General features: G+C 40.5%; 2 protein-coding genes across 6 annotated transcripts in view; one reads left to right on the forward strand and one right to left on the reverse strand.

The window, feature by feature from the left end:
- Window positions 1-15809, forward strand: part of LOC117871354 (lymphoid-restricted membrane protein-like) — a 64427-nt gene extending 48618 nt beyond the window's left edge. The window contains 16 exon segments of the mRNA XM_034759299.1: window positions 1360-1406; window positions 1495-1559; window positions 1685-1801; window positions 4487-4572; window positions 5262-5334; window positions 6677-6734; window positions 6820-6847; window positions 7658-7798; window positions 9643-9777; window positions 11533-11680; window positions 12698-12741; window positions 13423-13500; window positions 13584-13648; window positions 14104-14205; window positions 14385-14492; window positions 15191-15809. Coding sequence (XP_034615190.1) covers window positions 1360-1406; window positions 1495-1559; window positions 1685-1801; window positions 4487-4572; window positions 5262-5334; window positions 6677-6734; window positions 6820-6847; window positions 7658-7798; window positions 9643-9777; window positions 11533-11680; window positions 12698-12741; window positions 13423-13500; window positions 13584-13648; window positions 14104-14205; window positions 14385-14492; window positions 15191-15434 — 1539 coding nt within the window. The 3' untranslated portion in view covers window positions 15435-15809.
- Window positions 15810-15832: 23 nt separating this feature from the next.
- The window catches only part of CFAP94 (cilia and flagella associated protein 94), a 46376-nt gene continuing 44816 nt past the window's right edge, over window positions 15833-17392 (reverse strand). For 4 of the 5 annotated variants that reach the window (XM_034782743.1, XM_034782744.1, XM_034782751.1 and 1 more), the window contains one exon: window positions 15834-16208. In XM_034782743.1, the coding sequence (XP_034638634.1) occupies window positions 15933-16208 (276 nt within the window). In that variant the 3' untranslated portion in view covers window positions 15834-15932. Of the gene's footprint in view, window positions 16209-17392 lie in introns of all 5 variants that reach the window. The other variant, XM_034782745.1, reaches the window with a different exon arrangement.

Raw genomic sequence — 17392 nt, forward strand, 5'->3', positions numbered from 1 at the left:
TTACTTGCTATTATATAACTAGTCTCCAAGACACTCTTACCATTTTAATTTGAAGAGCTTCTGTCCCCCACAAACTGTGATAACCACTCTGTACAAGACAGCCTGTTGTATATGTACTATTATAAAATGAATCTGGGGGGAAAGCATAATGTTAACCAGAGTGACGTGGAAATCCAATACAATAGCATTACTAGTCTTTGTCATGTGCACATTAAAGCAAATGCACTCCCTAGACACACTGAGAGGAGTGGCCACAAAAACCATGCAAACCTCCTCCTACAATTCCAAATTAACTACTGATAACTGGGATTCAAAACCAAAATCTTAGAACTATACTAATGTAACTCCAAGTGTATTTGCTTTGTGGTGGTGGTGGTCCAAGGAATTGACAATGGTAATAAAATGTAAAATATACACTGGATTCAAAGTTCAAGCTTTTTAAAAGGCAGTTTATGTATCAGCAATGTGCTACAGATTTGGGGCCAGACTTGTCTGTTATTCAGGTGCAACAAATTGAACTGAGAAAAGAATTTGGCCCTTAATGGTGAAACAAAGTTGTTATGATCATTAAGCTAGTATGAAAAAACGAGTGCCTTTCTGCTCTAAGATCTGGTGGATGTGGTACAATGTTGCTATTAGTAGGAATCAAAAATGGAGACTTGAATGTAAATGTTCATCTCTTAAACAACATGTAATTTAACCCGAGCAAAAGCTCATTGTCTCGTAGAAGCAACACTGATTCAGCTTCAGAGCTTTTTCTAGTATTGCTTTCTGAATTTCTGGAAGGGACTATGTCCCCAAATCATCTTGGTGAGCAATGTAGCATGGCTTTGAAAGTGGTGGGGGAAACAAATGGCAGGAAAGGCCAAGTGGCTTTGTTTCTCTTTAAGACTTGCATCACAATCTCAGTTCAGTTTAAAGTGTGTGTGTGTGTGTGTGTGTGTGTGTGTGTGGGGAGGGGGGAAATCTAGCATTGTGACATTTCTTTGAAACAACACACTTTGATTTTAAAGTGTGAAGCTCTTTGGCATAAAGGTCAGGAGTACAGCTTTTTGTAACAAAACTATAGATGTGAACAGATTTCCCCCCAAAATTACTACTTCTACAGAAACATAATTACACTCCCCTGGTAGTAACAGTATTAAAACATACACTATACATCTAGAGCTGGCTGAAAAACATTTTTTTTTAAATAACCCCCTCTCTACTGAAATGAATATATTTCAACCAGATCTAGATACATCTAAAGGAATTGTTTAAGACTGGGACCTGGTAAATATTATAAATTTGCTTTACAGAAGAAGTGATGTCCTATTACAAGTATAAACACTAAAACGCTTTAACATTTCTTTTGTTAAGGAGAGTAGTGCTTTGCCTTTAACATCGGATAATCCAGTCTTGTCCAGGTCAGTCTCTGTGTATATATTTAATTCTTAAATAAATTAACCAGACCTATCAGATCATGAATGTCTAAGTGTTTTCCTGTCTTGGCAGTGAACATTCAACACCATCCCAAGAAGAAGATATTACATCTTCTTTGGAGAGCTCTATATCAACTGGTAAGTTCTTAAAGTGGAAGCACAGTGATCCATGAATTTTGTCTGAGATGTCTGACTAAGATTCCCTTGAGTATATGCAGCTTTTTAGCAGTAATGGCTCTGCCTTCTATTGCCTCCTATTATAGAATTGCTCGCCATGGAGACACAATTGTCGGAGGCTTCATGGGCAAAAGATGAAGACACATCAACCTGTATAGCAATGAAGAAAAATAAAGATAAGGATCTGAATAATGATGCATCAGGTATTGTAGCTGCTCTGAAGATTTATCATGTGATGGGGAAACTGCTTGCTTCCAACATATCTTTTTGAAGTGAGGAAGTTGAGTAAGAATTTGTGCAAAGCTCTCTCTCTCCGTCTACATTATGTTCAGAATAATAACTTTTTGGCCTGCAACTGCCTCCAGATTTCACTGGGGTTCTGCACAAGTTTAGGGCTTTGCCTGGGCAGAGACCATTGCAGGATTAGGGCTTAAGACACTGCAAAAAGGGGCACGTAGAATGAGTTGGTAAAGGTGATTACTCTCCTGCCAGGGCTGGCAATCCAGGCACCTTTCATAAGCATTAAATTTAATGCAGCTCTTCTGAAAATGTAAACAAATGAAAAAGATTCCAAAGCACTGTGCCGCGTGATCCGTTGAAGGGAAATGGGGAAACATCAGTCAATCTATGTCAAACTTGAGCGGCCCAAAACACTGGGGAGAGGTTGGGGTGGGGAGAGAGTGAGGGAAGAGTTCTCATTGAGGTCAAGCAACACTATTCTCATCTTTGTTCCTGAATGTGTTTCCTTCACTTAGTAAAACAAATGTCCCTACTTTTCTCCTTGAGCACACGCAAGCCTAAGTTTAGGAAAATCATACATATACAGAGTATTTTTTTAATAAAAGCTGACTTAGAGTACACTGCACAGAATAGCAGAGAACACTTGTTTTAAATATTGATTTGTAATTTGAATGCACTTCTAGAATATGCTAATTTAGTCAGTAATGGACCCCAGAGATGTCATTCTTTTTCTGAACATTCATCTTCCTTTGGGCTGGGTTCTGAAGTCTCTAATTTTAGACGCCAGATTTAAGGTATTTGTTTCTTCACTAGTAATTTCCTTTCTAATTTACCTTCATAAACTTTTTCTTGGAAAAACAGACCAGCCTGGCTTCAGAAAGTAGCATTGCTGAAGATATTTCACTTGGCTTATCAATGACTCGATGGGTGGAAGCACACAGTCTTAAGCATAGAACCGGAATGGGGTAGGATGGCAGAGCTGTGCCCATAACTTGGATCCTACTAGTGCTAGTTGAAATCTCAATATCCAGTTGTCCTGTATCTTCCATGTTGTACTAAACTGTCAGCACTCTGCTTATATCTAAAGCATCACTATACTTCTACAGAATGTCTTTCTAATACACAAATAGAGGCAGAGAGTTATTGGTGGTTTGCTACTGTTGCTTTCAATAGTGCCAACCATAACGTCTATTGCTTTTTGAAAGAATAAGGTAGGCTTTGTAGGACTTGTTGGTTTGTTTGTTACTAGTGTTAATTCAGTGTAAAGTCTGTAAAAGAGAGAATTTCTAGAAGTCCAGTTCTCGATCACACTATTGACCATGTTGCACATCCTGTTTCTTTGGTTGGTACTAATATAGACTCGTGTTTTGTTGTTAATTTTTAAGAGATTCTTTGTAGCTCGAGCTGCCATTGCAGGAGAAATGAACTCTTGGAATTGCCTAACCTTTCGAGTGCTTGACTGTGCAAACTTAATATTGCATTAGGTCTAGCTCCCTGTACACTACTTCTTTTGAATGTTTTAAAAATTCAGCAGCCTCTCTAATGGAGCATATAACATCCTAAAAACCAGAGGTGATTGGTTGTGGCACTTAGAGTGATGTGTGCTTCTTAGACTAGAGTTGAGCAGTTTGCTGCACTCACCAGTTGGTTGCCCTTTGATCTGTAGCTCACAACCCTTGGAGTTTAATCTGCTCTAGCTGTAGAGCTTCTACATTCTTGCAGCTGAACAACTATCTGTACTGTGTACCACAGTTCACTTCAGACACCAGAGTGTCTACTGCACATGGGTCCTGTGTCTTCCGACATTATTCTAGCTTTTCGAATAAAGACCTAGCGCATGAAGCGGAGCATGAAGGTGCATTCAAGCTTCTAGGTGATGGTAACTGAATTACATCTGTTGTGCTCGCTCCCTCACACCCTATATTGCTAAGCAGAGCACCACTTCCAAACCTCCTTTAGCCTCTTCATGTGAGATCAGAAATATTTCTTACAACTCTAAACTGACTGACTTTTTTATTTTATTTTTTTAATTTAACTTCCCTCCGTCGCCCCCAAAATCAAATAATCAAAGCATAGAAAACTTCAGTTTTCCGAAACAATTGCTTTGGGCTGAATATATAGAAACTGTCTTGCAAACTTAGAGCAGCTGCAACCAGCATGACTGATCAATACAAAGCGGTAGTCCTTCATGTTGTGATGCTTTGATTCAATAAATGTGCCATAGCAGCACTACCTGCACTTTCTTTGCAGGGAGGAGGAATAGCTCAGTGGTTTGAGCATTGGCCTGCTAAACCCAGGCTTGTGAGTTCAGTCCTTGAGGGGGCCACTTAAGGATCTAGGGCAAAATCAGTACTTGGGCCTGCTAGTGAAGGCAGGGGGCTGGACTCAATGACCTTTCAGGGTCCCTTCCAGCTCTATGAGATAGGTATATCTCCATATATTTATTTATTTTTTATTTATTTCTACAGCACTCTGTGCTGCTGGCTTTTAAAGGCCTCTTTCTTTATTGCATTTTCTTCTGGTAATTACTTTGGGGGGGGAGGAGTATGAGAGAGCAGTGGTGGTTCCTCCTTTAGAAATCTAGTTTAATAGGTAACATTTGTTCATCTTTGAAATCTTTACATCCACTTTCTGGAATCTCTCTTCAGATGTGGATCTGATGACTAAAAGTGAATTTTGCCCCATCATGGACAATCACAAAACTACACCTGAAAAAGAATTACAGCTAGATCTGGTAAGAGCTCTGCTAGACTGCTAACGTTCTAGGAATGCTGGCATGTGCAACCCATTGGCTTTAGCTGTAAGAGAAGACAGGCAATGCTGAAGAGACAGATGGGGTGGCTTGAGAAACAGATTGCTTGGTATGTCTGAAAAGTCCCACACTGGAAAACCTACTAAGGATGAAAGGGGTAAGCACCACCATGGGTTGGACTCCCCTCCCAGAGACTGCACTACCAGTTCCTTGGCTGGTGTCAGTTGGCTGCCAAAGGAGCTATGATGATTTACATGAGCTGAGGATCTGGTCCAGTGATTCCCCTCATGGGTTCAGGCCAGATGGGACAGGCTTGGTGGTGGTTGGTTTTGGGTTTTTTTTTCCTGCCCATCCTGGGCTACTTTAAATTCTCTCCATCTCATATTTCAGCATAGTAATCTGACTGCTTAAGAAGTTCTAGATAGTGTCACTTCATGAGGAGTTTGCAAGATAACTTGAGCCTTCTCCAAGGAAGACCCAAACTGCTTTAGGGAAGGGAAGCCTTCCAACCCATTCAAGAACTAGTTTCCATACACGGCAGTGGCAGCAGTATAAAGTACCTGATTAGTTCACACAAACCCACTGTAGGACTAGAGTACCTCTATCATAACTGATCCTATTGTCAAGTATTTGTGGCAAGTTTCGATAATTACTCTCTAAACCATTTTTAGGAGACAGATGGGGAAATGGAAGCTATTAAAGAGCAGAATGAACAAGTGTCTGCTACAGTTTCTGGTAGAAAAGGTAAGTGGTGAAATTCACATCACTTAACACATTACAGCACATGCTTGGTTAGTGTTCCAGTAAAACACATTGGTCTTAAATTTCAGAATATTTAAATGTTCTTATCCCTAATTTCTTTGTTGTGTTTGCTGTACAACTGAACTATTGCTTGTAAAAGTGGAACAGACTATCTTAATGCTTAACTATCATGGTGAAAACTCTTAAATGTGTATATAATGCAACATAAAACCCTCTCTAAAACCAGGATGAGGACACTGCTTTCAGTATGAGAAAATAACATTGTTTGTAGTTTTCAACTGGGTGTGAAGAGCTGGTGAACCACTGAGCAGATCATGTTTGTTACAGGAATGATGGTCAATTCTGATACCATGGTGACAGGAATGTCCCGGGTTCCTACCAGGGTAAAAGCAGTTGCCAACACAGACCTAGGATTATTGTTCATGTAAAGAGCTGACTGCTACAGAAGCTTTTTTTACCTTGTATGATGTGCTTATTATAGTCTGGCTTTGGAGAGGGAAGCAGCTTTGTCAATTTTATGTTGTGTAAACTTTAAAGTGTTTGTCATTAGGCATTAAAATGGAGAGGAACAGAATGTTATCCTACAAAGACATGCTCTTCGTCCACCTCCTACCAGCACTGGTCTAATCCAGATGTATTTTCCCTTGGACAGGAACGAGAACTCCTTAGGGGTCTCCAAACAGGCCAAGTTTTTACTACACCCAATGATATCCTAATGCTAACTATGATACTAGCATTCCCTACTCCAACAGGGATATAAAGCAACTTCTTTCAACCCATCAAAGCTTTGGGCAGTGTAAGAATCTGAAAGCTGGGTGGCAGTTTCTACTGAATCCAGGCTGGCTTTCCCTTTTTAGAAGTGCCTCACCTTTAGTCTTGGCTGTCCCCACCCATGTGCTGATCCTTACTGAACTATTAATAGCGCGTTTGGGGAGGCTTCTATAATGCTGATCTTGAAGTAGTGGGTTGTGGAGAGGAGGTTGCAGTGGGGACTGAAACGAAAACCAAAGATCCAACTACTGCAAATTCAGATCTGGACTTCTGTAGTTAAGGCCACAAACTAATCAAACAAGGACTGACTCTTTGGGGTCTTGGCCATTGAAAGGAAACACTAATGAGCTGCCTTGCTGACTTTTAACCTAGTTCTAATGCACATTGATGTTGCTACTTCTATTACCAGACAATAGTTCAACCCAAGTCTTAATCCAGTTTTTCCCTCTTGGGACTGAACTTTTAAGTCTTTTTTGTAAACTCCTCTTTTTAAGGGGAGTTTATTCCTCAACCTAACAACTAAAATTGTGTGTGTTGTCTCTTTAATTATCAGGGAATTCTTCTCCCACTATGACTGGCCTTAAAGTGACCAAAACCAAACAAAATGACAAGTATGTATCTCATGTAATCTGATGCTCACTTGCATTTACTTCGCACTATGCTCTTCTTATGTGGTTATTCCTTTTCCTCCTACAGTCTTTCTCCTAACGAGAAGGAGATGGAGGTGAGTCTTAACTACTTGTATCCTGAAATATTTCAGCCAGTAGAACTTTCTAATGGTCCTTTCTTTCTGAAATTCAGGTAAAGCATTTTTCAATGTACTGAGTGGTTTTGAAATTGACCTTCTGCCTCCCCTTAAATTAATGAAATTCATGTAATTCTTGATTTAGGTAAATATTCATGCCAGTGGTGGTGTTGGACTTCCATGTCCAGTTGAAGCCCCCTGTGTGCTAGCAGTGAAGGGAGATCCTTTCAGAGGATGAAGCTGAAATCTGTTTATCAAAAGATGCTCATAAGCAATGCAGGAAAACGGGGCAGAGGAGGAAGGCTATAAAAACGAAGACTCTTGTCACTATATAAACATTTGGGTTTGAATTTTCTCTACTGGCGTCATTTTATAGGGGGAAGGAGAGTTCTGGCCTAGACACAAGCTTCAGCCCAACAGAATGTGCTAACAGTACAGTTCATATTGCCAGGCAGAATTGTTTCATGTTGCCTTTCCCAACAGGATGGACTGTTGGGGATGTGGAGAGAGAGAGAAGCTATTCTGGTGGTAAACTAATTATCTATCACTAGAGATGGGTAGAGTTGCAAATTTTTGATTGATTTTTATTTATTTATTTATTTATTTACATTCGAAGCCTGTTGGGGAGGGTTCAGAACTGGTGACCTCTCCCACAACTCCTCCTGTCATTCATTAGCAATAGCTATTGAGTCTCTGAGGTAACTCTTAGTCCTGAATATACTTCTATGTTGCCTGATCAGTCATGACTTTTTTTTTTTTTTCCCTCCTCTCTCTCTTCCCCTACAAAAGGCAGAGTTTCTCAGATTGTCTCTGGGCTTTAAATGTGACTTGTTCACCTTGGATAAGCGAGTGAGGCTTGAAGAAAGGTCCCGAGATTTGGCTGAAGAAAACTTGAAAAAGGAGATCATGAATGGGCTGAAGCTGCTGGAGGTTAGCAATGGATGAGACTGGAAGGAGGGAGGGTACAAGTGGCCTGACAGTACATTTTAACCATAGAAATATGGGTCTGGAAGGAACCTAAATAGGTCTTCAAGTCCAGCTGGCTGTGCAGAGGTAGGACCAAATATACCTAGACCATCCCTGACCAGTGTCTGTCTAGCCTGTTTTTAAAAACCTCCAGTGATGAGGCTTCCACAACTCTTCTTGGAAGCCTGTTCCAGAACTTAACTGTCCTTGTAGTTACAAAGTTTTTTTTCCTAATAGCTACCCTAAATTTTCCTTGCTGCAGATTAAGCTCATTACTTCTCCATGTCCTCTCAGGGAATGACCAGAACAATTGATCAGTCATCTTCATAACAGCCCGTAAGCCTTCAAATATGTTATCAGGTTCTTTCTCTTCACTCCCGTCCCCCCACACCACCTTAGTCTTGAGAGGGAGAGGGGGGAAAGAATAACTATGGCCAGTCTTCGAATGTTCCCTAATAGGTCAGGTTTTTCTTAAACCTTTTTATCATTTTGTTGTTGTTGTTATTGCTCTCCTATATGGACTCTTCAGTTCCAGGCACCACAATTTAGGAAAGATGTGGACACACTGAACACAATATGCCTGTTGAGGCCTCACCAGTGCCAAGTAGAGTGGGACAATTACCTCCCTTGTCTTACATAAACACCCCAGTTAATACAGCCCAGAATGTCACACTGACTCGTATTCAATTTCTAATCTACTATAACACCCAGATCCTTTTCAGCATTATTACTGCTTAGCCAGTTATTTCCCCATTTTGGCTTTGTCCATTTGACTTTTCCTTCCCAAGGGTAATACTTTACACTTGTGTCTACTGAATTTTATATTGTTGATTTTAGACCAATTCTCCTATTTGTCAAGGTAATTTCGAATTCTAATCCTGTCCTCCAAAGTACTTGCAACCTCTCCCAGCTTGGTGTCAGCCACAAAGTTTATAAGCACATTCTCCTCTCCATTATCCAAGTAACTAATGAAGATATTTATTATATCCTCCCAGTGTGACCGCAAACCACTGATAACTAATCTTTAAGTACAGTCTTTCAATTCCTTGCACACCCAGTTTATAGTAACTTCATTGATGCTACACTAGAGAGCATTCAGCGGTACTGCTGCTGAGAGAGCTCTCCCATCGGCTTGCTTAATACACCCCCAATAAGTGGTAGTAGCAGCTCTCCTGCTGATGTAGTGCTGTCCACACTGGCACTTAGGTTGGTGTAACTTATGTCATTTGGGGGTAGCTTATTCTCACTGCTGAGCGACCTAGGTTATATCGATATAAGTGGTAGTGTACACAGCCTTACTTAATGTAAAGTTTTTGCTGGAATTTATTTTTGGATTTGATATAAATAGAGTAAAAAAATATGACTCTGTTTAGCACTGAGGTTCTGTTTTTTTGTTATTTTTATATATATATATTTGTAATGTGTATATTACACACACTGAAGCGTTTTTCTAGAGCAACAAATGGGAAATTCTCCTGTTCAGAGTGCTCTTGTAGTGAGCTGATCAAACCATAAGGTGAATGTCAAGGTTACAATTCTTAGCTGATTTACATCAGCTAACTCCTTTGTTTTTTCCAGTGGTGCTGTATTTAGTTACACCAACTGATTATCTGGCCCTAATATACTTGATCATGCAAAGAGGTACGCCCAAGCAGAATCCCATTTAGGTGTGATCGCTTCCTTTGCAGAGTAACATTCACTCCACAAGTCTCTAGAACGGCATCTCACTTATTTACTAATCATCAGCACTGTTACATTTCCCTCTTCTTTCCTCCCCACTTCTCCCCCTCTGCCCATGAACTTCTTAGTCTCTAGCACCTTTGTGTGATGAAGATAACCAAGCCCAGGAGATCATTAAGAAGCTGCAGAAAAGCTTGCAGTTCCTTAGCCAGTATGCTGCCAGACTTGCTAGTAGAGCAGAGATGTTGGGAGCCATTAATCAGGTAATCTGATTCAATTACTACTTGATGTAAAGTAAGGAAGGTTTCTTTAGTCTAAAGCTCTCTTTAACAGATTCCACTCAGTATTTGTAATTGAACTTCTATTTTATACAGTACACAATTTACTGGAACAATATTATTAAAAAGCATTATGTTGGTTGGCTGCACACTCATTTGTATCACTGTAACATCTAGGAGCCCTATTCATGGACAAGGATCCTATTGTGGTAGGTGCTGTACAAGTAAAACAAAAGCAGTCCCTATCCCCCAAAACCTACACTTTAAGTATAAGACAAGATACAACAGCTGGATAGACAGATGGGAGTATGGTGAGATAATATCCATCAGATGGGCAATGGTCTCAGCACACCAGGGGCCTAACCATTGTCAAGTTTTTATAGGCATCGTGGAAAAGGGGAGGTTTTAAGGAAGACAAAAATGAGTTTTGCAGATGTTTACAGGAAGCATCTCCCAGGCATGAGGGGCAGTATGGGGGAAAGCATGAAGGTGCTTGAAAAGTTAACAAGTAGGGGATGGAGATATTGTGGGTTCTCCCCCACCCCCCCAAGACCTCTTCCAAAACTTCATTCTCATCACCCAGGTTCCTTTTATTTGGCATACAGCAAAGCTATATGGAGTTGATCGGGCTAAAGCGTCTGGGATGGGTATAGGGTGTACGCACATCCAAAGTTACGCACAACTTCTCCTTGTATACATTTCTAACAACACTATAACATTAACTATACATTGCATCACATGCTTTGGGATTGGCTTGGTTACTCTGCAGGAACCAATCCCTGTACCTGCCCATACTGTGTGCATGCATGATCTGCTTTTTACCCGCTTTTCCATTCCAGGCTTGTCTTGTCCATTGTAAATGGAATCAGGGTGTTCCCCCTTATCTCAGCTAGTACAGATATCCCATCTCTAGTCTACTGATCCATTTAACTTCCCAATCATACCCACTAAAAATGAGGCAAGTCACTTATCATAGAAATGTAGGACTGGAAAAGCACTTGACAGGTCCAGTCCAGTCCCCTGCACCAAGGCAGGACTAATTATTATCTAAACCAGTGGTTCTCAAACATTTTTTACTGGTGACCCCTTTCACATAGCAAGCCTCTGAGCATGACACCCCCCCTTATAAATTAAAAACACTTTATATAATTTTTTTTAACACCATTATAAATGCTGGAGGCAAAGCGGGGTCTGGGGTGTAGGATGACAGCTCGCAACCCCCATGTAATAACCTTGTGACCCCCTGAGGGGTCCCGACCCCCAGTTTAAGAACCCCTGATCTAAATCATCCCTGACAGATGTCTAATCTGTTACTGTCATGTCAAGTTACTTGTGTCTTGGTCAACATGAGACTGGCAACATGGGCAATCAGAGGCAGAAGTCAACATCTCAATAGTGAATGAGAGATAATAGGTCATGAAGGGCCTCCAAACTTAAGATAGGCAGCTTGTGCTTGATAGAGAGAGGGGAGCCAGTGGGGGGATTCAGAGAGGCGATGTGGTCAAAGAAATCTGCTAGGAAAATGATCTTTGCAGCAACATTCTGAATGGATGAGTGAGGCAAGATTGAGAAAAGGAAGCTGCTGTGATCAAGATGTGAGATGAGACAAGAATGTTTGTTGTGTGGATAGATATGAAAGGCCGTAAGTTAGAATGATTATGTGGGTGGTTTTACTCCAAGCATAATTCAATGTCCTGAAGAGCTAATGTCTTTCACCCAGTATTGCATTTACTTTGCTAGGAGAGCCGTGTCAGTAAGGCAGTAGAAGTGATGATTCAACATGTGGAAAACTTGAAACGCATGTATACAAAAGAGCATGCAGAACTTGAGGAGTTGAAACAGGTCTTGCTACAAAATGAAAGATGCTTTCACTCCTTTGGGGATCAAGGTAATTGTTAAATCTAAGCATATTTTCATTTCTCTTCTAAGTAATTGTCATCAGTTGAGCCCTTTAGCTTGTATTTATAAAGCTGCTTGACAACCTCGGATAGAGCATGTATAAAGCACCTCCTATCTCCTGTACCGTTATGATAATTGTAAATGCATAGCAGAAGAAAAGCTTATTGATAGTCCTCACTTAGATGATTATTGGAAACATTTAAGGGCAACTATAACTTCAGACTTGTAAGCAGACTTCCTGAATCTCTGAAAGCATCTCCCATTTCATCCCTGGAGTAGCAGGCCTCTTTGGAAGGTGCAACACAGGCTGGTGAACTCTTTTCTCTCATATGCAGTAAATTACAAATTGGATGTTCATTTTAATGTACATCTAGTCAATCTTCAGTGGCCTGAGTTCAGAAGTTCTAAGCTTTTGAGACTCTGATGGGAGTTGAAGGTGTTCGGTGCTCTGAAAATCAGAACACATTTCTTTAAATTTAAAAGATCCTAGTCTTACGGGCACAACACAAAAATCCTTGCAGAAGCGCTTTAGCCAAGAAGGAAGGAGTAAAAATTGGCACAGAGGAGTACTCCATCTTGTAAAAACAGATCTAACTTGGTAAAGATAAAGTAGAACGTAACCAGACATTGTTAATGAGCCCAGCAGAAGTGACCCCTCCTGCATAGGGCATGCAGTAATGTGCAACGTTAACTAGCTTAGCTAGTTTGAGCTAATGGTTACAAGTCTCTAGCTATTTCCAGTATGTATTTATTGGCAATTTTTAAATTTCTTTTTAGAGAGACCAGTGGGTGAGATCAACTCACCCACCTTGTAGCCATGTTTGGCCCAGGATATTGAGACACAACAACACTGATTTATTTTTGACACTTGCTGCTTGGGTTTTTTCCCCAGAGGTGCTTAGCTGCTATAAACTTAAATAGGACCTGCAGGTGGTCAGACCATCTGGCTCTATTCCACAATGGCAATCTTTAAAAATCTGCTTACAATACCATTTCCTCTTTACAGATGAATCTACAAATAAAAAGCTTCCAAGTTCTCTCAACTTCAAGGTACCAATACCACTGAAATTATAAAAAATAAATGGAATGCTGTGTGCTCTTCAGAGCTGCCATGTACATGTACTCCACTGGGGCTTGACATCCACATGAAATCTGTATCTATTGGGCTCTTTGTAACTCCCTAAACTCACAAAAGCAAATCGACTTGATCAGACACGCTAACATTTCAATGGAAAAACGTAACATTTCAATGTGCTGCTCTAAGTGGGTCCATAATCTCCCATGGTTTTGAGGCCTGTCTCTCGAGTTCAAAAACTATTGCTCTCTTGGGGTCCTCAATAATGAAGGCTTCAAAATAGGGGTCTTTTACATACTGAGCCAAGAGATATCTAAAAGCAGTGTGGCAAGTTGGCAATAGTATCCGTATTTTGGGCTCCAGTAGGTTAACTTAAGACATCTTTAAATTTCAGAATTTGCAGTAGCAGATATACATGCATGTTGTTTCTAATCTAGAAAATAACCCGCATATTAATATGTAAAATTCCCCTTTTTAATTTTTATTTTGTTGAAGGTATACTTAAAGTATTACCCAGTAATAACCCCAGATGTAACTTTTTAGTCTTTATATGAACTAATCAACTTTTATAAATCTACGCCTTGAATTAGCATGCCTAAAACTAGTGGTTAATCTAACCAATGCATAATAGTTGTTAATAGCTCTTCTTTGTGTAGCCAACATCATCCCTACGAAGAGTCAGTATTGCAGCATTGCCCAGGAATATTGGAAATGCTGGTATTGGTTTGCCGCTGGTAAGTAAGGGTTGTCAAAGGGTGACTGTTTCCATTCTCAATTAGTCAGGTCTACTACATTTGCATTTTACCTTCCTTTACAGGCCCAATTATATGGAACTGATGGAAATGAAAGAAGTGACAAATTCAACAGACGATCAAGCAGTTGGTAAGGCTACTTGAGTTTTTTGTTTTTAAATGGGCCTTAATTTTTTCAACTTCATTATGGCTGTAGTAAACCATTCCACTGGAATAGCTTATTAAGCATCTTTTGGAAGTAATGCTGTAAATGTCTATGCAATGTAAACCTTAAAGTTCAGCTTTTACAGCCACACCTTAGTGTTCACATCAAGTGGCCTGATCTGCAAATTTAAGAGGTTCAGACCTCCCAGGGACTTCAACTGCAAGGACATGAGAAAATTTGAAAATCTGGCACCTTATAATTTGTGCTTAAATTTGAAACCTGGGAGTCAAACTTGAAAAATATTGCCCAAAATCTTCGTAGCCTACTCCAACATAAATGAGCATGCTCATTTATCTCTATCTTGCACTGAAGTTATTTTCTTTACTGTGATCTGAAAGCTTTAGCTGAAGTACTTATTTTCAAGTATGTACATTTGGCAGGGGCCGACTGGGATCAAAACAAAATGAGAAGCGTCCTTCACTGCGACGATTCATTAGCACATATTCCTGGACAGAGTCTGAGGAAGAACAGTCTGAAACAAAGTAGGTCTAGATTACTTAATCTCCAAGGCTTTAAGGTGGGTTTGCTTCTTACCCCTGACACCATGTTGCACATCCAAGCTGCTCTAAACTGGAATACTTACTCTATTTATAAAAATTTGCCTATTTATGTGTATTGATGAGTGCTTACCAGGAAAGTTAATTCTAACACTTACTTGCAGAACCAAACAGTCAGTACCACCAGTTGAAGAAATACAAGAAGACAAAGCAAGGAAGTTAAGTGTTACCCAAAGGGGGAAAAATCCATCAAAATGGAGTCTAGGATCAGCGTAAGTTTCTCAGTTGCAAACATGAATTTCTGTAAGGGGAAGTGGTGGTCAGGTGGAGGACACTGGAAGAGGAAGCAGAGTGGTAATCTTGACTTTTTATTGATGCTGCCTACTTTGAAAGGCGGACATTAAGCAATCTAATTAGCAGGTTAAAGCTCTACTTTTGGTACTAGTCAAGAACAGAACAACTTCTACTCTTACAAGCTCACAAATTCATCTTGAGATGTGATCCCTTGCAGTGTGGTGCTCTGCCTCAACACTGCCGTTGGAGATCAAAGCCTAAGGGCTTAACTAGTCCGGATAGCCCTGTCATTCTAAATCGACAGAGGAAGTCATTGAACTATACATTACATTAAACCCTCTTGTTGCAGAAAAAATGGCTGATATTTGCAATGCCTACTAGGAGATTTAGCCACACAATTTCCATTAACATGAATGGAATGTGTGAAGAAATCCCATATTTTGGCTTGGAAAATGCAGTTTTTGTGCCTCTTCAGAGTTTTATATAAAACATCTTTAGCATCTACTGCTGACCAGAGCCTGCATTCTAAACCCAGAATATAACATGCCACTGTAGCTGGCTATTAGTACAGTGCCTTCATTACATACAATTTATATTCTGGATTAGTAGTCAAACAATATGATATTTAAACCTTGAAGAAAAGCATGTCTGTCCTATGTTTATGGCTTCTCCACAGTTGCAAAATAATGTCATCGTGGGCATCTCATCTGAAGACTTCCTTCTCCAAGGCTAACAAAACTCTCTGGATTTCTCTTACCATCATTGTACTCCTTGCTGCACTCACAAGCTTCCTCACAGGTCTGTCTCTCCAAAGACCTGCAGATGCTGCCCCTGTGGGAACTGGAAGTTCCTGGACATCACTACAACAACTGCTGTGGCCATATACTGAACTTCAACACAATGGACCACCACCCGTATAACACACAATCTGTATTTTAAAATCTTTTTTTCTGGACTTCCTGTGTGACTCAATTTGTGTTATATAAACTAGTGTAAACATAGCTCTCAGGTCTAGAATTACTTTAACTTTCTAATATGATTTGAGGTAGCATATTTAAAATCATTTGTTTTGAAGCTTTTTAGACTATACTTAACTTTCAATGGTGTAACATTTTGAAGCACGATTTGGAAATACAACTTCCCCCTCTGACAATAGAAGACTATCTTCCTAACTGTCTGAATCCTGTTTAAGATTACAACAACTTAAAAAAATAGCCATCTCTCCTTTTGAAGTTTGTAATAAATGGGTCTAAATGTGTAGTTACTAGAAAGTAAAGAATTTTATTCACAAAAACAACTTTTATGCATTTTTAGGCATTTAAAAAGCTGTTTTGATTTGCATGTGAAATGACAGACATCAAATGTAATTTTATTGACAGAGTTCTTGATGCTCAATAAAGTTAATTTAAAATACTGGCTTAAGAGTATGTTAACACTCTAGTAGCGATGAGTAGCTGAGATATAGCATCAATAAATAGGCAACTGGCTTTCTTTACTTTTTCAATTGCTTCTTCACTGGCAAAATCTTTGATCAGATGGTAGAGAGTAGAATGAAATTCAGTATTTTCCGCTAGATCTTCTGAGAAGGCTTCACTAGTTTCACTGATTCTGAGCCTTTGTGCTCGCTGACCATTAAACATGTAAAGGGACCAGTCTTCATCTTTAACAGCATCTGTTTTAAGGTGTTCGCTCACCTACAGCAGAATGGAAGAATAAATGCTGTAACATACTACCACACTTTCTATATAGATATAAAGTTAATATAGGGAGGAAGGTTGATAGGTTGGGATGCTCAGACCCAGGCTCCAGCTGAGACTCCTTGTGTAACTTTGGATCTAGCCCTAGGTGTCTTGATCAGAAGAGGTAAACTAGTGCCTGAGTCCAAAATTTAGATCCTCACAACCCACACTCAGTTTCTACTGATTAAAATCCTCATAGCGCCAAATGTCAGTGGGCATGTGCACCACTGCTTCAATCCTGCTGCTGAGTATGAGACTTAGTGAAATGTCTAGTCTGAGCTCTTGCATTTGTCTGTCGGGGGGCCTAATAGACTAGATGGCCTTAGATGTGTGTCTATACAATGCTTACGGGATCCAGCCCTGCACAAAACAGCAGAACGTGGTGTTTTCTCCAATGCTGCATGGATTACAGCACTTCCAGTAGGAGGTGGGAAACCTAGATTCAAGCCCCTTTCTCCCCTCTGCCCCCTCACCCCCCCCCCCGAAAGAGGAGCATGGATGTGAAACCTGGGTCTTTTGCATTCTGGGTGAATGTGCTAATCACTGTTTCTTGGATGTCAGGGGCCACCACAATTCTTTGTCAGAGCTGGCTAACTAGGTTTAGGCACCTAATTCCAGAAGAGAGGCTGTAAATTCTAAGGCTAGGTCTACACTACCCGCCTGAATCGGCGGGTAGAAATTGACCTCTCGGGGATCGATTTATCGCGTCCTGTTGGGACGCGACAATCGATTCCCCGAATCGGCGCTCTTACTCCACCAGCGGAGGTGGGAGTAAGCGCCGCCGACAGAAAGCTGCAGAAGTCTATTTTGCCGCCATCCTCACAGCGGGGTAAGTCGGCTGCGATGCGTCGAATTCAGCTACGCCATTCACGTAGCTGAATTTGCGTATCTTAAATTGACTCCCCCCTGTAGTGTAGATGTACCCTAAGTGGTGACTGAACAGTCCCTTCCACTCTGCCTGAGGCACATACCCCTGTCCTCAGCATTTTGTATTGGATAATTTTAGATGGTTCCCCACTCAGCTTGTTGGCTTTTGTGGGTCCTGTTCTAGGTACCCAGGGCTCCCCCAGGAAGGCCAACAGGAATCTTGCATATGTAACTATTTGTCCCTACACATCTAACAGCTCTAAACACACTGA

Source organism: Trachemys scripta, chromosome 1 (genome assembly GCF_013100865.1).
Source record: "Trachemys scripta elegans isolate TJP31775 chromosome 1, CAS_Tse_1.0, whole genome shotgun sequence".
NCBI classification, from domain to species: Eukaryota; Metazoa; Chordata; order Testudines; family Emydidae; genus Trachemys; species Trachemys scripta.